Below are 23,240 nucleotides of genomic sequence, written 5' to 3'. Positions count from 1 at the left end.
AACTGATGAACGCCACTTAAAAAAAAAAAAAAATGAACTAACTGCTGTGCGTTATTCTCCACATATAGCACGTTCTGTACCCTAAATCCGTTTGGTCATTAAAGTCGGTATTGTCCACTGTCAGGCATCACGAGTTCACGTTTTACAGCAGAAACCGACAAGCGCCCTTGTTGTTTGTGTACAGAAACCGATAAGTCCGTTTTAGCGAATCAGCGCACAGTATTCAGGTCAGGTGACAAGGCTTCTAGTCACTTCAGAAAGACGCGCTAGCTGAGGGAAGTTTTGTCAAAGCTGACTAAAAGTGATCGAGGATTTATAATTTCGACTCCTGTAAGTCCTTGTACACCATACACGTCTTACATGCTGGAATGCACAATAAAAAAAAACATGATTTGTGAGAATTAATAAAAATGGAGTTAACTTTTTGTAAATGAACTCTTCATTTATTTGTGTATTTAAATGTTCAAAGAAAAGTGTTACATCTAAATAACTAACTAGAGCTTGTCTTTAGAGCAATAAGTTTTTTATCTTATCAATCATGTTTGTAATGCAACAGACATTTAGTTGAGAACTGAATTGACTCTTCTGCAGGTTTTTGAGTGCTGCTGCAGATGAAGCCTGTCAGTATGTGGAGAGAGTTGTGGGTAAAAACCCGTTACTCCTGAGAGAGCTGAATCTGAGTGAACATGAACTAGGAGACACACGAGTGAATCAGATCGCTGCTCTACTGCAGGATAAACACTGTCGACTCAAAACACTGACGTGAGTATTGTTCATTTATTTAAAATATTACATTACTTTTAATTGTAATGTTACTGAAGCTGATAATAATATTTCCTCACGTATTTGAGTCAGAGCAGTTTTTTTCTCAGCTACAACAATGTAAAGAAATACAATTAAACAGGAAATTAAAAACACAATTTAAATGTGACATCAAGCTTTAAATATTTAATTAATAATTTAATTATTTCAGTTACTGTAGAGGGAGATCAATGGTTTTCTTCCAGAGCTTAGAAAACTCTTCAAATAAGTGATAGATTGAAAAAACAGCTGCTCTATAAACACAGAGATGTCTTTCCTAACTTTCACAGGTTAATTCTGTGTAAATTAAATATAAGTGTGTATATATTGATGCTCTTTTTGAACACGACTGCTGAATGTGATCATGTTTACTGATTGCTGGTGTGAAACAATGTTTTTTTGTGACATCAGGACTGTTCATAACTGCTTTCAGTTTAATGTTTGTATTTCACAAAATGTAAAATGTCTAATTTTGGTGCAGCATTTACTGTAACTTTTGAACAAGTGCATTTTAGAAATCTGTGATCAGAATCTGCCTGTAATAAGATCCACCGAAGGCAAGTTGTCTGAACACAAGTGCAGCTTTATTCTAGTGATGTTACTCCTGATATCGAGGCTTCGAAGCTTGTGTCGAGAACATCAGGATCTTCCCGCCGGAGCTCCGTATCGAGGCTTGTATTGTTTTAGTGAAATGACGTCACCGGTGACGTTCAAAGCCTCGTTTGAGTGAAGTGCTTCGAGAAGGTGTTCATTTTTGGCGGAACAATGTGTTTTTTCCCTCTCGTGTTACACAAGCACTTCCACTTCTCTCTGTCCAGTCCACCTTAATCACTTTCACTTTTTTATCCGGTTCAAAAAACTTTGTTTTTTCTTGTATGTTCAACAACAGCATTGCCCAGTTACAAAATTATGAAACATTATAAAACAACACTGAACATAAATACTTCACAGAACTAATTATTTATTTATTTGTGTATGTTAATGTATCATGAACCATGTAACACACATTTTGGTGCTGTCAAACTAAACTTCCTGCACCATATTTCCATTGATCATCATGTGTCTCTGTGTGCATTCAAAGCCTCGAGAAATGAACCACTTTTCAACACATTTGGCTGGAAAGCTTCATGAAGCTTCATTTCTCCACCACTACTTTATTCAAATAAACATGAACAAAAATTAAAATAACAAAAAACACTTGGAAACTAAGAAACATGAACATAAATCTCACCAACAGCAGTTACAGGGAACAAAGCCAGACTAAAGACAATGATAACATGAGGGCTATATATACACACAGACACTAATGAACAAACAAGAAACACCTGAACACAATGAACCAATGAAAACGTGTCACATGAAACAAGGAACCAATCAGAACATGACACATGAACAGGGGGAGCACATGACAAGATCACATGAGGAGCAAGACTGAGAGAATTATACAAAATAAAAGACATGAAAACATAAACTAAACTAAACCCAGAACAGACGTGACACTGCCTCACGGTGCAGCACTAAAGCAAATGAACCTTTTCCAAAACTTGTTTGATTGTCTTCTGCTTCAGGAAATACTTTCATTCCTTAATCTGTTAATGTTCGTTTATACAATTATTCATTGTTCATGTTCGTTCACAGTGGATTAACTAATGTTAACAGAAAACTTTTGTATTTAAAACTGTATTAGTAAATGTTGAAACTTACATTAAGGTTATTAAATGCTGTACTAGTATTGTCCATCATTGGTTCATGTTAACTAATGTGAACAAATGAAAGATTATTGTAAAGTGTTAGTGAGTCGACAATGTGTCTGAAAACAACCGACATAAACACATTTGTCCCAGTGATCAAACCAAGAGTGACATTGACACGAAACAACCTTAAAGATGAGATGAAATGAATGTGTAAATTAACATTAATAGATTGATGATTTCAACCTTTGTATTGTTACAATGTCAGTAGTATATTTAAATGAACAATGTGTCGTCTTTCTCCATGTTACCTGCACCTGGATATCCCTGTTTATTTGTCAGCAAAAGTCTGCTGGATGAAGCTAAACATGTTGATCATTATAGATCTGAGTCATTGTCTTTTCTCTTTCTGTCTTCAGTCTGTGTAGATGCAGAATTACAGAGAAACAGTGTGTCATCCTGACTTCAGCTCTGAAATCAAACCCGTCACACCTGAGAGAGCTGAACCTGAGCTGGAATGAACTAGGAGACTCTGGAGTGAAAAACCTCAGTGATCTACTGATGAACCCACAATTCAAGCTGGAGAAACTACAGTTAGTATCATTATACTGTATTTACTGTTTAATTTATTTTAAGTCAACAGGGCACAAGTCACATCATTTGTAGCGCTGCATCTCCATCTGAAGAAAGATTCAGAAATGGTATTAGTTAACAGGTTTGTATGTGTATCAGTAAAAAGAGCATTAAACTTTGAAGCATTTTAAACTTTGTGGGTTTAAAAGTGTTTCATATTCTGGAATCTGACAAATCTTTGCTGTGAAACAAGACAGAAGTGAGAACAGACTAAAAAACAGTGTAACAAATTGTCATAAATGGCTGGTTGTAAAGAAGCTCACGACGATGGAGAATACAATAACACTGTCTTTAATCTCAAATCTAACATGTAGGAGAGATAAAACACAATTTTATATTAATCTAGAGTGATAAATTCACTTATTTTTGGGAGTGAGGACGGATCCAGACTTGGATTGTAACTAGTATCCTCAAATGCTCCTGTCTTGGTTTGTTCGTTTCTATCATTAAGTTTCCATGTTTTTGCTGGTTTATTAGTGACTGTATGACATTTATTCATGATTCATTTAACTCACACATGAACTGAACATGGATTTGAGTCATTTTCTCTTTCTGTCTTCAGTCTGTATAGATGCAGAATTACAGAGAAACAGTGTGTCATCCTGACTTCAGCTCTGAAATCAAACCCGTCACACCTGAGAGAGCTGAACCTGAGCTGGAATGAACTAGGAGACTCTGGAGTGAAAAACCTCAGTGATCTACTGATGAACCCACAATTCAAGCTGGAGAAACTACAGTTAGTATAATTATACTGTATTTACTGTTTAATTTATTTTAAGTCAACAGGGCACAAGTCACATCATTTGTAGCGCTGCATCTCCATCTGAAGAAAGATTCAGAAATGGTTTTAGTTAAAGGATTAGTTCACTTTCACATAAAAATTAGCCCAAGCTTTACTCACCCTCAAGCCATCCTAGGTGTATATGACTTTCTTCTTTCTGATGAACATAATCAAAGAAATATTAATAAATATCCTGACACATCCGAGCTTTATAATGGCAGTGAACGGGATCAATGAGTATGAGCTGAAGAAAGTGTCTCCATCCACATCCATCCATAATAAATATGTGCTCCACACGGCTCCAGGGGGTTAATAAAGGCCTTCTGAAGCGAAACGATGCGTTTGTGTAAAAAAAATATCAATATTTAAACAAGTTATAGTTCAGATGTGTGTGTGGAAATGATGAATTGTGACTGCAGAACTTTTAGAGATGTTTAAAATTGTGCAAAACAATCCTGCACCCTGTTGAGGCCCTGTTATAAATCACAAACAAACAGAATTACTTTAATTTAACATGAATAGTTAGTATGTTACTACATTGAAACCGTTAACGATGTTTTGTTTTTTATAATTGATAATAATGGCGCTCTGCTCTGGTCCAGGTTACGTTCTTCATGAAGTAGCGGCGCGCGTGCGACCAATAGCAGTGTAGCTGCACAGCCCCCTCTATTGGTGAATATAATCACTACACGATTGCTCCGATAACCAACAGGCTGCTGTATGCTGGTTGGTCGGGCTTTTTTGCAATGCATTTGCGGGTTGTTTTGAACGAGCTGTAAGCTGTGTGGAGTACGTTTATTATGGATGGATGTGGATCTTCAGCTTATACTCACTGATCCCGTTCACTGCCATTATAAAGCTTGGACGTGTCAGGATATTTATTAATATTTCTTTGATTATGTTGATCAGAAAGAAGAAAGTCATATACACCTAGGATGGCTTGAGGGTGAGTAAAGCTTGGGCTTGGAAAAGCCAACTTAAGCCGGGGACACACTTAAAGTCGGCATGAAGCGGAAGTTGCGATTGTCTTTTCTTCTCTACTGTGACGTCTATCTGAGTGAAACGGCATCTGAAATGAGAGGGCGGTACTTGATTTCTTACTTCGGGAATTGATTGGATCGTTGGAAGTTGGGCGTTGCTAATAAAATGGAGGCAGATCTGAATGCCCGTTTGGGAATTTCTCTCCACCGGACTCACTGCGAGCACCCTCACATTACTGTAAGAACCTTATTCATTGAGGATGAAGAGGACGATCAACGGCACTAAACAGCGAGAGAGAGACTGACTGACGGTGTGTGTCCGCCATTATAGCATGTGACAGGAAGAGACAATGAGTCGTTTTGAGGGGGAGAGCAGGTTAATGTTTTTGATTAAAGATTACGAGGGCACATGAATTTAAAAAAAATAATGAAGTGCACGGATAAATTATTGATAATAAATACTACAATATTCCATAAAAAAATAAGAGTTGTCAATTTTGATTTCATGCGACTTTAACGATTGTAAGGCCGATTATGAATGTAAATTGATACTTATGACTGATCGCGCTCAAACGCGTCCAGTCAGAGCCAGTTGCGTTCAGTCGGCGATTACAGTCGGTGTTCAGATTCCGTGTGTAAGTATTTAAATCTGCTTCAGTCGCAGGAAACAATCGCTGTGTGTTGAGCTCAGTCTTAGGATGTTTTAGCTAGTCGTTAAATGTGTGCCCAGCTTTACTGAAATGCTGTTTAAACTTATTTTTCTGAGACTAACATTTCTGACTTTAACTCCTCCTAGAGCTTTAAAGCTAGATCTACCAAATTCGGCTCAAACCTTCAGACTGTTCTGACTTAGTGTGCTTTATCTTTTCTAACTGATCGGACTTACGGTTTTCCTAAAAATGACTATTAAAACTCGGAAAAATCCCATTGACTTTCACTGATGGAATGTTCAGATGAGCCACGACTGTTCAAACTCCAACTGACAAAATTCACATTTAAACACACTGAAGCCCATTAGACTCAATTAAACTGACATTCTGTGAACTATTTCTAATCCATTGAAACTCATTCAAACTCATTTAATCTATCTATCTATCTATCTATCTATCTATCTATCTATCTCATAGCAAACCCCCAGAATACCCTAACAACCACATAGCAACACTCTAGCAACCACCCAGAATACCATGTAACATGTAGGAGAGATAAAACACAATTTTATATTAATCTAGAGTGATAAATTCACTTATTTTTGGGAGTGAGGACGGATCCAGACTTGGATTGTAACTAGTATCCTCAAATGCTCCTGTCTTGGTTTGTTTGTTTATATCACTAAGTTTCCATGTTTTTGCTGGTTTATTAGTGACTGTATGACATTTATTCATGATTCATTTAACTCACACATGAACTGAACATGGATTTGAGTCATTTTCTCTTTCTGTCTTCAGTCTGTGGAGATGCAGTATTACAGAGAAACAGTGTGTCATCCTGACTTCAGCTCTGAAATCAAACCCGTCACACCTGAGAGAGCTGAACCTGAGCTGGAATAAACTAGGAGACTCTGGAGTGAAAAACCTCAGTGATCTACTGATGAACCCACAATTCAAGCTGGAGAAACTAGAGTTAGTATCATTATACTGTACAGCAGTTACAGTGAGATTGAAGTTTATTTATTTCAAGACAGCAGAGCTTATGTTTCATTCTTTATAGCAGTGCACTTTCTGGGGTTTCCCTGTTGGTCACATCTAGTTAAACAGATATGCAGAAATCTGCCTTTTCAACAGAGAATAAAGAACAGAGAGATCAAATAAATAGTTAAAAATGAAAGAGTAGAAACAGTATCTTCAGCACACAGAACTAGTGTAACTGGGTTTCAAAACAGACTATTGGAAACTAAATGCTGCTGAAGCTCTTCAATAAGATGATCATCATAGATGTGAACTATTGTTATTTCTCTGTCTTCAGTCTGTGGAGAAATTTACCGCTTAGTTTATTTTAAGACAACGGCACAAGTCACATCATTTGTAGCGCTGCATCTCCATCTGAAGAAAGATTCAGAAATGGTATTAGTTAATGGGTTTGTATGTGTATCAGTAAAAAGAGCATTAAACTTTGAAGCATTTAAAACTTTGTGGCTGTAAAATAGTTTCATATGCTGGAATCTGACAAATCTTTGCTGTGAAACAAGACAGAAGTGAGAACAGACTAAAAAACAGTGTAACAAATTGTCACGAATGGCTGGTTGTAATGAAGCTCACGACAATGAAGAATACAATAACACTGTCTTTAATCACAAATCTAACATGTAGGAGAGATAAAACACAACCACTTCAACATAAACGACAGAACAATGAACAGACAGAACTAAGAGTTTAAATACACAGACAGAGTAATCAAGGTAAAACAGAACAGCTGCAGGAACTAATTAACAACCAAGAACACTAACTAGGGAACACACACAGACAGCAACACCGTGATAATAAAACACAACAAAACTGTTACACAAATAGATTATTCTGAAATGTTACATTTATACTGGACTAATGGTACTTTTCACTAAATCTTCTTTTATTAAACAAAATGTGTATTTAGAGATTGTAAATTACACACTAATGACTTAATCTATGAATGTGTAAGATTTTCTTAAATAAAGAAAATAGTCCATTTAAATGTTGATTTTTCTATTGTTTCTATATTGATCCTATATATTCAATTAAGAGTGATAAATTCACTTATTTTTGGGAGTGAGGACGGATCCAGACTTGGATTGTAACTAGTATCCTCAAATGCTCCTGTCTTGGTTTGTTCGTTTATATCATTAAGTTTCCATGTTTTTGCTGGTTTATTAGTGACTGTATGACATTTATTCATGATTCATTTAACTCACACATGAACTGAACATGGATTTGAGTCATTTTCTCTTTCTGTCTTCAGTCTGAGTAGATGCAGTATTACAGAGGAACAGTGTGTCATCCTGACTTCAGCTCTGAAATCAAACCCGTCACACCTGAGAGAGCTGAACCTGAGCAGGAATATAATAGGAAACACAGGAGTGAAGCACTTATGTGACGTACTGAAGGATTCACACTGTAAACTGGAGAGATTGAGGTCAGTAACATTCTTCACATACAAGAATCAAAATGCTTAAAATCACTTCAACAGTTTGAACTAAAACACTTTATACTCAATATCTCACAATGAGTCTGAGTTCACATTATATTTGTGCAAAATTCTTCTCCTTAATGATTTGTTTGTAAGATAATCTCTCTTCCTCTGTTTGTGTCTTTCTAGTCTATGGGACTGTGGCATTACAGATGTTTCTTCTTTAACTCAGTCTTTGACTAACTCAAAAGCACTGCAGTTTTTAAAAGAGCTTGATCTGAGTGAGAATAAGATCGGAGACTCAAAGCAGCGGCTCAGAGACGTGCTACGAGACTCAAACTGTGTCCTGAGGTGAGGAAACATCACTGTGATATTAAAGAGATCTTCATTTACCTCTGATATGTGAACAAACCTTTCAGATTTTCATGAAAGGAAATTATCATTAAGCTTTATTGCAACAAAGTGTTTGTGTGAGAACAAAATGTGAAGTTATTAAAATGTTCAACACAAAGGAGGAAAGAGCACAAAAGCACACTGTCACAGCTTTATTCAACAACACCTGCTTTATTAACTGTGTCAGTAGTGAATCATTTCAGTTTGAAAATAGACTTGGTCAGATTGTAGGAAAACGCTGCACTCCTGCTAAAATCAGTGTGTTCAGCTTCAGCTCACAGCCGTCCAGCCTCACATGAGAAATGTCTCTGTCTCTAGTGTGTTTTTACTTTGACAAGCAACACGTCACACTACTTTACACTCACTTTACTTTCAGTTATTTACTGAGAGCCCTACAAACATGTTTAAACTAGAGGACAAACGGCTTTAACTAAAGGATTTTGTTTTAATTCAGAATATCATTTGTATTTGCTCCCTGTGGTTTATTCATACGCCGTACACTCATTAGTTTCTTCTTTACAGTCACTCAATAGGAGTCACACCAACACAAACACACAAACAGATCAACATGATTCATGACTTAAATGTTTAATATATAAAACACGAATATCTCTGCAGGATCATGTAAAGTCAGTAATTAATCTGATTACAGGAATTTAATGTATCTTCTTTTTACTCAGAAAGCAGTGATTGAAATATAGAAACTAATTTGCACTTTGAACACTGATTGTTTTCTCTTCTGTTTCACCTTACAGAGTAGATGAAGATCAATCACCAAAAGTCTCTGGTGGATTGTTTAAATCATTGTTTAAATCTCTGAAATCATCACGAGAGGAGCAGTAATCATCAGGTGATCCACAGAAGAGTCTCACTACTGTGTCTATGAGGAGAAATAAATGTGTGATTAATGTGTAAATGTGTTTCATACAGATGGAAGAGACTCTTTACAATGAAATAAAGAGATTTTACAATGAAATAAAGCAGCATGTGTGTTAGAAACATGTGATATTGAATGATTAATGTTGCTTTAGTATTCAGACAAATGATGGTTTTGTTTTATTTAAAGGTGAACAGGAGGAAGAAGCTCAGATGAGTCTGTCAGCAGAAATCTTCAGGCTCTTCAGTATCAGGCCTACAGATATAATAATGTTTGGATTGAACTCATCCAAAATGATTAAAATGTTTATAATCATAAACGTGATTGTCAAGTATAGCACATAAATGTGTCAAAAGATATAAAGTCTACATGTTACTTCAAACATTTACATTATTTCTCTTACATTTTATGCACAGAATATATTTGCTTATTTTTGTTATTCTGTTTTATTTTATATTAGGTTATCTGTGTGTCTGTTGTTAATGCACAGATATACAGTATATTGTCTATATATTGTACATTTTTAACAATTAATAGCATTTGTGTGTCTTTCAAAGTTAAGATCAATTGCTTTTGTTTGAAAAGTTCACTTGTCTGTTGTATTATTGAAGCTACATGAGCAGATGCAGAGAGATTCTCCTTCTTAAATAAAGGTGAAGTTGTAGATGTTAAACATAAAATCATATGAGCGATCTTTAGGATTGTTGGAGAAGAAATCATGCTGGGCTGCGTTTCTCTTAGCATTGTGAGCTCAGTTGATCGTAGAGTCCATTGGTGGCAATAGTTCAACGATCTACTTTGGCCTACAATGCTTTTGAGAAACACGCCCTGGTCTGACTAATACATAAACACAGAAATGTTTCCATTGTAAGTGTTTAAAGGGACAGTTTTGCTACGGTTTCCGGGTTGAACGACATGTTTCCTGGAAACGGTGTGCAACGGGGTTTGAGATACGTTTTCTCTTGTTTGGTGGGTGTGTCAAAAATGTCAGCCCAATCAGCAGCAACATGTATATAAACCACGCGGTATTAAAGAGACAGCAATGGGTCCAAGAAAGGCAATTTACAAATGTATCCGCTGCAGTTCGGTATACGCAACAATTGAAGATATTAGAAGACATTTTATTTATTTATTTCAGGGACAATGCATATTAATAAACATTTCCGTCAATATGCCAGAGTTAGCCAGAAGGCTATTTTTCACCTGTAGTCCCTAGACAGATGGTAATAGTCACCCTAAAAGAGAGTAAAATTACATATTTAAATAACAATAAAACAATTACAATACATTTAGTAAAAAAGTACTATTAAGCAATAATGTACATTAGAAATACAACAAACCAACAATCAGACAAACATCAGATAAATACATGAACACATACACACACATCAAGCAAGAAACCAACAGGGGCAACAAGAGCAGGTCTAGTAGTAAGCTAATGTTGACAGCTCTGATTATCAACGAGCTGTTTCTTTAACTGGATCTTATATACGTGTTCAGATTTCTGATGTTTATGGGAGTGAGGATCCACTCAGCAGCAGCTTGAACAGAAAAAGCAGTTTGGCCAAATACACTTTTCCTAAAGGTAATGATACAATCTCCCCTCGCTGCACCTCTGGTTCTACTATAATCAGCTGTTCGAATGTTGACAAACTGATGGAGGGGAGGGGATGATAAACCATGAATAATTTTATAAACAAGACATAGATTTGAGAATTTTACCATGTTTTCCCAGCTGAGTAATATATTTGTAATATTTGGACAATAATGATAAACGTTTGGTTTCTTATCCAGAATTTTTACAGTTTGTTTGTAAAGTGATTGCAGAGGTTTCAGAGATGTAACACTAGCTTGTGACCAAATAGGTAAACAGTAAGTGATATGTGAAAAAATCATAGAGTGTGTGTACATTTTTGCTGCCTGTGTAGACATTTGATGGCGAATGTGTCTAAACTTACTGAGGTTGAATTTGATTCTGTTACAGACCTTTTTTACGTTTGATTTAAAGGACAACTTTGAATCAATTAAACCCCCCAAATATTTGTATTCTGACACGACCTGCAGCCTTTCCCCTGACATAAAAACATCTGGCTCAACACTGAAGTTATTGTTATACTTGGTGAAAAACATTGCTACTGTTTTTGATGTGTTCAACTGCAGGCAAGAATGTTTCAACCAAGCTGTAATATAAACCATGGAGTTAGTGATTTTCTCAGCTACCTGAGAGATATTACTACCATGAACATAGACTACAGTGTCATCAGCATACATCTGCACAGAAACATCTGAACAGACAGACGGTAGGTAATTTATATAAAGTGAGAACAACAAAGGTCCTAAAATTGATCCTTGAGGAAGACCGGTAGACAGACTGAGAGCCGCCGATTTAAATGACTGGACTCTGACATGTTGGGAACGGTCAGTGAGGTAACTCAATCCATTTAAGTGCATCTGAGGAAAAATTAAAACTGCATAATTTTGTCAGCAAGACTTTATGATTGACAGTGTCGAAAGCCTTCTTGAGATCCAGAAACAGCTCCAACAACCCCGCCTCGATCCAACAAAGCTCTGATGTTTTCATTAAAGAAGCAAGTAGCAGTTTCAGTGGAATAATTATTGGCTCTAAAGCCAAACTGCATAGAGTAGAGAGCATAGGGTGTGGTATTTAGATGGGTAATAATTTATTTTGCTATCAGTTTCTCTGCGATCTTAGACACAGTAGGCAATATAACAGCTGATTTCCACATGTTTGGGAACATATTTTGTGAAATGGACGAATTGATAATTTTGGTAATGGGGCGTGTGACTGTTGTACTAAGCTCCTTGAGCATCACTGTATCCATACCAAAAATATCTTTACAACTAGATGGTCTAAGTGATTTAATGGTCTGTGATAATACTGATTCTGTGATGTTTATGAAACTGAAAACTGATTGACTTGTGTCTATTGTGTGTTCTCAGGTGTAAAACAGCTTGCTATGTTAGCCACAGAATCAATAAAATAGTGATTGAATGCCTCTGCTACAACTAGAATATTGTTTGTTAGTTGTTTGTTTATATTAATTTCTAAAGTATTTTGTTCTTTGGGGTGATCCCCTGTTATTTTTCTTAGCTGGTTCCATATTATTTTAGCATTTCCATTTGATTTTTCAATTAAAGTAAGAAAGAAATCTGCCTTTGCTTTTCTTAATGATCTTACAACTGTCACAGAGTCAGTTCCCACCACCTTCACTCAACGCACATCGTCACCGGATCTCCACGCTCCGCCCACTCGTTCACAATCACCAGAGTACTGATCAGCGACACTTGCACCTCATCACACCAGCACTATCAGAACACTCACCTCCCTCACCTCCGTGTCTGGTCTTGTTTATACGTACCTGGACTCCTTACCTCTTCCGATGTCTCTGTGTTTCTACTCCTTTGTCAAGTCTTGTCTTCTAACGTTGTTTCACTTGCCAAAGAGAAAGGACTCAGTTATTGTTCAGCTAAGTGACTCTACTCAGCGTGCTCATATTTGCAAACTACTCACCTGTGTTGTTCCTGTGTTTGTGCCTCTGTCTTTGAATAAACTACGTGTTGAATACTTACCCTCTTGTTCCCGTCTGTTGTCTGACAACAACTTTATTTCTCAACATGGTGAAACATCCTCTGTTATGAGTTGATTTATCTTTATTTGCTATTTTTAAAGCTTGGTCTCGTTCTTTCATGAGTTTTATAATGTCTGGATTTATCCAGGGTACAGTGTTTTTGTGTTTATAATTAATTTTATGTGCAAATTCTTTAATAGTTCTCAAGTGTTTTTGGAAATATTTGGCTGTCTTTTTCATAATCAACTAAAGATAAAATGTCATCACATTGAATTTGGTTAGCTGTACTTTTTATATAAACCATCACTCCTCCTCCCTTCTTTGATTCCTTCCCTGTCTTTCCTGTAGATGTTATAACCAGGAATATTCAGAGCTGCTAACGGAGCATTTTGATTGAGCAGGTTTCAGATAAGCATAAAAAGTTCAGGTTTAAATCCATTAACAAATGCTGTATTTGCTCACTTTTAGACAGTATGTTTCTAATGTTTAAATGGCCACCTAGAAGGCCCTTTGGTTTAGCCTTAGGGTCCCACACTGTTAGCAGATATTTGACAGTCTGAAACACCTCCCATTTCCTATTCTTTGCAATCCCTGGATTTAGCTGTTTCCTGTTCACATTCTGCATCACTATGGGGACGCGTGAAGCGCCCGCCTTTGAAGTGGTCACAGAACCCCGAGGTCTAGCCAGCCCAGCACGCACCCCATGCCCAGACGAAACACTCGATCCACCCGACGTCCCCGCGAAGCCATCACTCCGAGAAACCAGTGCACGCTGATCCACCACCCCCGCCACAGTACCAGCACAGCGTCCCATCCACAGCAGCACCAAGCGAAGACGATGGACAGGAAAGGTTAGAATGTTCAGGACTACACTGAAATGCATCATACAATGTGAATACCTGAAGGACTGTAGTAGTGCGCTCTTCCACAGGCCTCTCCTCCGGTGTAACGTGGTGCGGTTCTGGGCATGGATGTATGTCTCCAGACAATATCAAACAGATTGTGATGATCAGTGCATTAGTCCATTGTAAGTGTGAAGTTGTCTTGGTTTTTTTCTGTATTTGTTTATATAAAGAAGGATAAATAAAAGTCATAGCCAGAAGGTGTTTTCCATAGCCAATACTTGGCTTAGCCTCGTTGGTTGTTTGTTTATAAATACTGCTGCCTGTTGCCAGCATATTTGAGGTCTAAATCAACTTTAGATGGTAGGAAACCAACAAACAGTGTATAGTAAAAGAGCTATGACCCCACCTGCGGCCATCTTGGTTCCACTGCGTGCGGAGTCTGCTGCCTTTCATGACATGTTTGTCGTAAGAGTTTTATAATAAAAATATAGCATATCAACATGATGTAGTTGTTTATATTTTTGCTTCATTGCAAGGATCTTTCTTTTCCATGAAAGATCGAAGTAAAACATTCACAATAATTATTTGCATCTTTCAAGATCAAGTGTCATTACAAAAACAAAGTACGCAAGTCACTAACCTAATCCTTCAGTACCTCACATGGACACTGCCTCTCTCCCAAAAATCAAACAATATGAGGAAAACTTTATTTTTGTTATTTGTTTTTTGATGTGAACATTGTAGCGTTCAGATGCAGGTGCCATAGTGAAGGGTTTTCTTTGACCATTTTTTTCAGGCTTCTGAACATTTATCATTAAAAAGAAAATCATGAACTTTTCAAAAAGTACTGAACATGTGTCTGTTCATATTTAAAATACATTTGAATCGTGCCATTCATTTGCTCAACAAGGCCATTAGACTGGGGATGGTACGGAGAACAGAGACTCCTGGTGATGCCCAGTTTCTCACACAGGCTAAAATTGACCTTTGGGAGAAAAAAAAATGCATTTTCATGTCGTTATATCAATTTATTTTAACTTGATTTGTTTTTAAATAACCCTGTTTACAAACTCTCTTCCCTAATCTGTTAAAAGTCACTTTGGTGCTCCAAATTTGTATTTGAGAGGATAGGCTTTAGACCACTTGGTAAAATAGTCCACCATAACACACATATACTGGTGGCCATTTTCACTCAGCTTGCCTACAAGATCCATCCCAATTAATTCCAGTGGTACTGTGTCCTGAAATGGGAATCTGTGTTTTAAATATTCAGGACTAAGGCTATAACATCTTAAAAGTATGTTAATATAACATACTTTCTCCTTTATTGATTTTTTTCTGGTCTGACACTGAGCTGTCTGAAAGAAGAGAAGTGGGTCAAGAGCATTTTAATGTAATATTGTAAACAACAACAACATCTAATATGGCATGTTTAACAATGAACTTACCCACTTGCGGATGTCCTGCTCCATGCCAGGCCATTAAAATCTAGGGATAATGGCATGTAAGTTTCCTCAGTGTCCTCCAAGAGGATCTGTGTGGAATTCCTCAAAGATATTGTGTTCCTCCTCAGGTGAAAGGACAACTTCAGTCAAACGCTGACTCTCGTCTTTTTCTTCTGATGTAATGCAGTTCTCCATCTGATGGAATCATGTTATATTAGTAAATAAAGCTCACGATTGTATTTCCTTTTTGTGATGTGAAACAACTTAACTCACCATTACCCTTCAGTGTGAAATTTTCACATTGTCTCTTTATATAATGGTGCTGGATATTGGTTATCCTAAAAAAGTTTGATTTGATTTGATTTACTTGGATCTATTTGCCTTGGCAGGATGGCTTAGTAACAGTGATGCCAGTGATGACACTGAATTTATAGACCTTTTCATCTGTTCCTATTTATTAGCAGGCAAAATCATTGATAGCACACAATGTGATGAATTAGGTAGGAAAGAGAATATGTTAATGAGGTTGGTACCACTCAAATGAAATTAACTAGCATAATTCAAATTTATATTATGTATAAAGAGACCCACAACTTTTAATTTTATCTGATAAAACTGACAGACTGATAGTGATGTTAGTGATGTATACTGTCTTTTAGAATATTAGTCATATTTGTAATTATTCATCATCACTGTATGATAACATGTTCTGCTTATTTCAGTCATGAAAAGTTGTGGTTGCCACTGAGTGGTTTTCACAGGACTTTAATACAAAAGACCGTATGGAAGCTGGAAAAAACGTCAGTAAGAAAGATCCTACAGCATGGTTCATTTTTAATTGTTAAACATTTGTAAAACACTTAATTATGTCTCACTGAAAATATAAACATGCCATATGTGATACACAAATTGTGGAAAAAATACCATCCTGTGTTCATCATACATAATAAAGAGTTTGGCTTTGAATCCTGCACATGTTTTCAACTGTCAGGAACACAAGTGGTCTGGTTAGAGATCAGTGTGTAGTAGGTCAAATGAAAAGCTGGAGTCATGAACTCAGAGAATTTACTGAAGATCAAGTGCAAGTAGTTCTGTTGAGCTATTTGAATCATTTAGAAAAAAATAAAACAATATCTGAAACATTGTGCTCTTATAATTCCTAAGCAAATGCAAAATGTTGATTTCAAATCGGTCATAAATCCAGGAAGAAACATTCCTGGAGTCCATTGGTAAAGTCACACACCTGCATAATACCAAACAAGCCCTGCAATCACAACATTAAAAGAACAAGCATTCTTCCCTCTTCAAGGTTGAGTTTCATCAAAACCCACAAAAATCTTAGCTTCATTCAACTAGAACAAAAACAACAGGATAGAATACTTTCACACAGAGCAGAATCTAACAGTGCATGAGATATTTACCTTCATATCCACCTTACTTTTCAGCTAAGAGTAGTGATGGGAGATTTCGAAACACTACTTTATGAAGCTTCGAAACCTTTATGAATCTTTTGTTTTGAATCAGTGGTTCAGAGTATCAAACTGCCAAAGTCACTTGATTTCAGTTGATTCGAAGCTTTGAAAAGTTAGTTAATTCTCCCATCACTAGGGCTGCATCCGAAACCATATACTTCCTTACTATATAGTAGGCGAAAAACAGTATGTGACAAAAAAAGTTTGTCTGAATTCACAGTACTCCTAAAAGAGTAGGCAAAAAGTACCCGGATGACCTACTACTTCCGGCGAGATTCTGAAGTGAGTGGCTGTGTCTGAAATCGCTCCCTATACCCTTAAATAGGGCACTATTTGAGGGGATAGACATTTGTAGTGGTGTCCGAAACCATAGTGAACGATGTTGAGTTCACTCATTCAATCCCACAATGCACCGCAATAACGAGTTTACAACCGAGAATACCCATAATGCACTGTGAGGCACGTGCCCGCAGCTGAATCAATCACTCATTCATTTTCCAAACCGCGCTGGTCCAGCATAATATCATACAGCTATAAATTCCTTTTTAATTGATAATTAAATTGTTTAATTAAGGTTTGTACATGCTAGTTTCCATGGCAGAGTTCAACATAAATATTCATTACTACTGGATCTGCCAGTTTGCTACGTTTCAAATGATTATTAAACAGCAGCACAAACTATGTGAAATTGGCAGCCCAATTCGACAGTGTGGCGATTGTAGTACATCCAGATTACATTCATACACACATCTCATACTATATCATACTTTCTGTAATTACTCATTTAAAATAAGTACCTACTGAAGAGAGTATGATTTTGGATGCAGTCTAAGAGCAGACGTGGACAGAGTAAAATAAGCCAAAGTACTTCTATGTTTTTATATGAGAGAATAGACCAATTAATACGATTATATGTAGCCTACAAATCAATTACGACTTGTTAATAAAAACGTAAAGGACTTTGCATGCCTACTGCTAATTTAACTTTATCTGGTTGACGACACAACTCTGTTTTTGAAAAATAAAGATCAAGTTTCTTTAGCCTTAAATATAATTAATCTCTTTTTTTTTGCTTCTGGTTTAGTTCTTAATATTCACAAATGTGAACTATTATCTATCAAACATTCGACTGATGTTAAAATTTGTGACATTCCAGTTAAATCTGAAGTTAAATACTGTTATAATTATTTGTAAAGATCAGAAAGAAAGATCAAAACTTCACTTTGTACCTCTTATTCATGCTGTCCAACGTAAACTGAACTCTTGGTTACAGCGTGATTTATCTATAACAGGTGGAGTGTTGCTCTCTAAAGCAGATCGGGTTATTTATCCCGCGATGGCTCTGGATGTTTCTGTGGAGATTTGTGGAATGCTGGACAAAATTATAGTAGACTTTGTTTGGAAATCTAAAAGTCACTTAATTAAAAAGAGTGTTATGATAGCTGATCGGGCAATGGGTGGTTTCAAGTTAGTGGACGTTTCCACTCTTAATAATTCTTTCAAGATTAAATGGATAAAGTCTTTTTTGAACAACCCCACGTCTTTTTGGAATATTATCCCAAATCATATTTTCAGTTCAGTTGGAGGTCTGCATTTTTTGTTGCGCTGCAGCTATGACATCTCTAAAACACCTTTAACTCTTTCTAGTTTTCATAAACAGGCTTTAATATGCTGGTCCCTAATATATAATTATAATTTTCTCTGCATAGCTATTTTATCTGGAACAACCAAAATGAACAATCTTTCCCAGTCTCCCCAAGAGATGCCATTGTTTTTGGTGCAGTTCCTGATTGTGTCGAATCAGAAACTGTTTCGACACAAACTGTTTAGTCAGTTCTGTCCCTTAAGGTCCTTTATGCTCTCCTCCTATTTTTGACAGCACAAATCTATTTGTTGATCAATGTCTTCTCAGCAGTTTGTCAAACAAAAAAAATCGCTCAATTCTTAACAGAAATCAGATCTGTTTACCTGCTTGTGTAAGCTTTTGGAATAACAAATTTAATGATATAATTTGTGAAGATTTTTGGCTTCTTCGGCAAAAATATCTTTTATCTATTAAAGCTGTTGAAGGCTCTATTAAAATTATTACACAACTGCTACCCAGTTAATTATAAACTAGCTAAATTTAATAATAATATTTCCCCCTTGTGCTCTTTTTGTCATCATTTTGAAGAGATGATTAACCATTTGTTTTGGGACTGTGTGTATTGTGAAGAATTTTGGGTTGATTTTTCAAACTTTGTTAAAAGATATCTATAGTCTAACTTCTGTATAAGCCCAAAAAATGTGTTTTTTGGTCTGTCTCTGAATTTAGACCATTCTCATTTTAATTTTGTACTTAATTTACTTTTCTTTCTTGCCAAATTTTATATATTTACAAATGCAAATTCTCTAAGAAAACTATTTTTAAGAAAGATTTTGATTTAGATCTAAACTCTTTAAGAAATTCTAAAAATTATATTGCATGTAAGACTCTGTTACGGTGTAATACATTTGGCCTAATTTAATATGCTTTTTTTTTTCTTTTCTTTTTTGTGACCCTCATCTTTGTTCTGTTTAGTGTTGTTAAATATTGTTTGTTGCTGTTTGTCGTGTATTTGTTGTTATTGCATAATAAAACTTTTTTTTCTTTTTTTTTTTTTTTTTACTTCTATCTTAACTATATCTGTTGGTTTCTGTGATTAGAAGACATGACAACACACTACAGACACAATATGATTCACTATGTTGAAAAGAAAATACAGTTTTACTTAAGTGTGCTGACAAGTCTGATCATCCACTGAAATAAAAGACTTTTATTGAAACTGAATGTTCCATGTTAACATGGGCGTGGTTTGTGATCGTGACAGGACAGTATGGTGAAGTTCCTTGAAACGGCATCAAAAAAAAAAAAAAAAAAAAGAAGAAGAAGAAGAAGAAGAAGAAGAAGAAAGCATCAAATACGCAGGAACAGACACTGAGAAATCAAAACGCTTTATTATGCATACCAGTGTATACAATTGGTGAAACATACGTTTTTAATCTATGATCCGTGAAATATCACATGTGTCGAATCTGTCGCAGTCTAACATCTGCTGGAAATCCAGGTAAACATCTGCGTGCACGCGCATGTCCGTATATGACCTCCAGATGATCCATATCACCTGTTGATACTCCGAACAGACGAAGAATCTTCCAGAAATTACAATCTTTTGAAAGCCACGGATGCTAAAACATGAAGAAAGGGTTACTGAGAAAGAGTTATCGAATTTTCTAAAGGTTTCTGAAGGTTTTCTCCCATTTTCTCTTCTGTTTTAGGCTGTTGATTTTGTGACGCGAAATCGAAAGTATTTTTGAACCAGACATTTACAGTAGACATGTAGATGAAGCCTAACGTGAATGTGTTTATTATTATTATTTTTGTCAAAGAACACAAATCTGTTATTATTAAATTTAATATTTCAGTTCATTATAGCAATTATGATTAGTAGTTATACAGTGTGACCATTATAATTCAGGTTACTTTTACTAAATCAATTATTTTAGGATCATTTGAAAGTAATGAATTCAACCATCATTGTGAACTTGAAGTAATGATTAAATGACAAACAATTCAGCAATTAAAGATTGTGAAAATATGATTGAAATGATATTAAACTGCAATAGAGAATAAAACAAATTAGGTTTAAACAGTGTAAATTTCTGTTTTCCATTGAATTCATATTTAGAGTCATGAGTCAGTTAAACTCATTAAACAATCAGAAATTATTAAGACCATTCAGTTATTTTACATGACAATATATTTGTAACTCACTTTATTTTATTCATTGTTTTTGCTGTTGTTTCTAACTCATCATTCTTCATTATTTTCTTCAGTAACTGCCATGTTCTTCATCTCTGTAAAATCTTGTCATTTCCAGGTCCTGCTGAACGATTGATTGTTTTCTCAAACCAGTGCTGATCAGAGGAGCGAGGAAAGGACTCTCTCTCTAAGATGAGTCTCTCAGAGAAACACAGGTAAGACGCGTCTGTTTCACACTATCATTTTAAACTCTACTGGAGTTTGTTTTTTCCTGTGAATAACAAAACTTTAATCATTGTTTTATATTTCTTCAATTTTGAACTTCTTAAATTAACTCTGACATTGTCTATAAAACCTTGTTTGTCACAGGACTCTATAGTCAATATCACAGTTAATAATTTGTTAATTTCCTTCTAGACGCGACCACACTGAATTAATCCAAGTACATGACTTTGGTTTTTAGATCATAAAATTATTGACAGACATTAGGAAACAACTATACACTTAATTTAATTGAAGTATGCTAACAAAACTGTGTCACACACACATTTCTGCTCTCCATTTCTGTCAATAAACAAAAACTTGACATGTTCTCTTAAATCAGAGTCAAGTATTTTTTAAATCATCAACATATTTAATCTCACTCATGTACATTAAAGAAATCATTAAACTAATGTGAGCCAGTAAAATAAAATGATTGATAACTATAAAACTATAAATTGTGTGAGTGTGTGCATTTCTGTGGAGGATTAGATAAAGACACGGATGTGTTTCAGACACAGTTGAACCTCCTTTACTAAAGTGTTTTTCTCTCTGTTCTTTGTGTCATTAGTGTAAGATCAGGATCACATGTGTCCAGCTCTGTGTCTCTGAAGAGTGATCGGTCAAAAGGAAGAGGACCAGACTTCAGTGAGGAAAAACCATCATCTGATAAAAGGTATTTTGTGTGTTTACATTATAGTGTTGCATTATTTGTCCACAGTGGTGTATGTGATTGAACTTTTTTTTTATAAATATTTTCTTTGAGTTTTAACATTTAAAATTACATCCCATACCCTAAGTATTGATGGTACCAAACATTTATGCACTATAGCATGTAGGTTGAATCAGAGCAAATCAGTGATTTTAAAACTCTGAGATGTAATTTCACAAACGGTGTGAGTGATTCAGCGGTACCACGTTTTCTTTCTCTCTCTCTAAATGCACAAATGGCTTCACATCCATAGTGTCCACATTGACTTTGCTCTGCAAGCGAGCTGCACGGTGCACTACACAATACGGTGCAATAAAAGACTTTAGTGCACACCGTTTTATATCATGACAATTTATTATAGATTCAAGCAATTTTAAAATATAAAGTACTCGTGCGCTCTCTGAGAGACGGTCTTCAGTCAGTGCGCTCTCAACCGAAGCACACACACATAGCCGCCTCTCACGAGTGTCAGATTTTCATGGATTATTACACAGGGTCGGTTATGTGAATGTGAACAGCATGTGTAACAGCATATTGTCTCCATCCATTAGGTCTTAATGACAGCAGCCTTTAAAACCTGATGCTGTCTGCTATTGGCTACCTGTATTATTAATGATAACCAAACAACAAAAGAAAAGCTTTAATAAAGATTAATCTATATTTAACTTATACAGTTATGACTATGCAGAGATATTATATATATTTGATGATTCAATTTCTGTGGTATTTTTACTTGAATACTACTGCTAGACCTACCTGAAAAAATATACATTGTTTATGTTGTATCTTTATTTTATTTTATTTATTTATGCTACTGCTTCTAATGTTTTAATTCATTCTTGTTTTATTACTGACTGTTGCAACAAGTTACCTCATAAAAACACAAAACATTGAGTGAAATAATTGTAATTTCTTCTTAAAAATATGTATAAAAATGTTCATCTACATCATCAACTACATTCAACTACATCATCCAGTAAGTGCTAAATAAGCTGTTCAGTGATAAGAAATGTGTGAAGCAGAAAACTTTGAATATGTGATTTAATTGACAATAAGTCACAATGAAACTCATTCCAGTAACACAATTACACAGGCAGCCACAAGGAGGCATAAATTCACTATGGAAAATAGATCATGCAACTAAACGTGTAAATATCCATCCATCCAACCATAGTCATAAATGGACAAATGCAAAGCTATACTGCATTTAATTACTAATTGCAACATTAAACCTTTTCAAATGAGACTAAAGTATCTTCTTTACTAAAGTGTTTTTCTCTCTGTTCTTTGTGTCATTAGTGTAAGATCAGGATCACATGTGTCCAGCTCTGTGTCTCTGAAGAGTGACCGGTCAAAAGGAAGAGGACCAGACTTCAGTGGGGAAAAACCATCATCTAATAAAAGGTATTTAATGTTTCTAATTTTTGGTCACACGTTGACTGTGTTTAAAAAGTTGTATCAGTGAATACCAATCATGAAACATTTTTAGATCAAATATTTATCAAAGTTTTCATGGCTAATGTTTTTGTTTTCTAGCTTTCTGTAATATTTTGTCTAGAAAATCAGTATTTTATTTAATTTATTTGATTACAGGCTTCAATATGAGACATTAGACTCAGACGTTCAGACTCACAGGAACCACAAGAATTTCAAAGACAATCTCCTGTGGATCTTCCAGGTAGGAAAACACATTTTCATAAATGTTTAATATTTATACCGAACAAACATTATTTGTTATTGAACAAAGAAATTTAATTTAATTACTCTTAATCACTTAATATTCCTTTTAAAGCACTTTTTTTTTCTATTTGTGAAAAATAACAGCTGGTTAGCATGTTAGTGTTTTAATTTGATTTTTCATTTTTGTGGTATTATA

At 35.5% G+C, this 23,240-nt stretch overlaps 1 protein-coding gene across 1 annotated transcript in view; it reads left to right on the top strand.

The window, feature by feature from the left end:
• LOC127522225 (uncharacterized) overlaps nt 1-23,240 on the top strand; it is an 884,749-nt gene that overhangs the window by 777,050 nt on the left and 84,459 nt on the right. Inside the window, exons 82-84 of the mRNA XM_051911962.1 lie at nt 3,688-3,861; nt 6,335-6,508; nt 7,821-7,994. Coding sequence (XP_051767922.1) covers nt 3,688-3,861; nt 6,335-6,508; nt 7,821-7,994 — 522 coding nt within the window. The remainder of the gene's footprint in view (nt 1-3,687; nt 3,862-6,334; nt 6,509-7,820; nt 7,995-23,240) is intronic.

Source organism: Ctenopharyngodon idella, chromosome 2 (genome assembly GCF_019924925.1).
Source record: "Ctenopharyngodon idella isolate HZGC_01 chromosome 2, HZGC01, whole genome shotgun sequence".
NCBI classification, from domain to species: domain Eukaryota; kingdom Metazoa; phylum Chordata; class Actinopteri; order Cypriniformes; family Xenocyprididae; genus Ctenopharyngodon; species Ctenopharyngodon idella.
The sequence above is the reverse complement of the archived record's forward strand: the minus strand, read 5'-3'. Positions and strand labels throughout refer to the sequence as shown.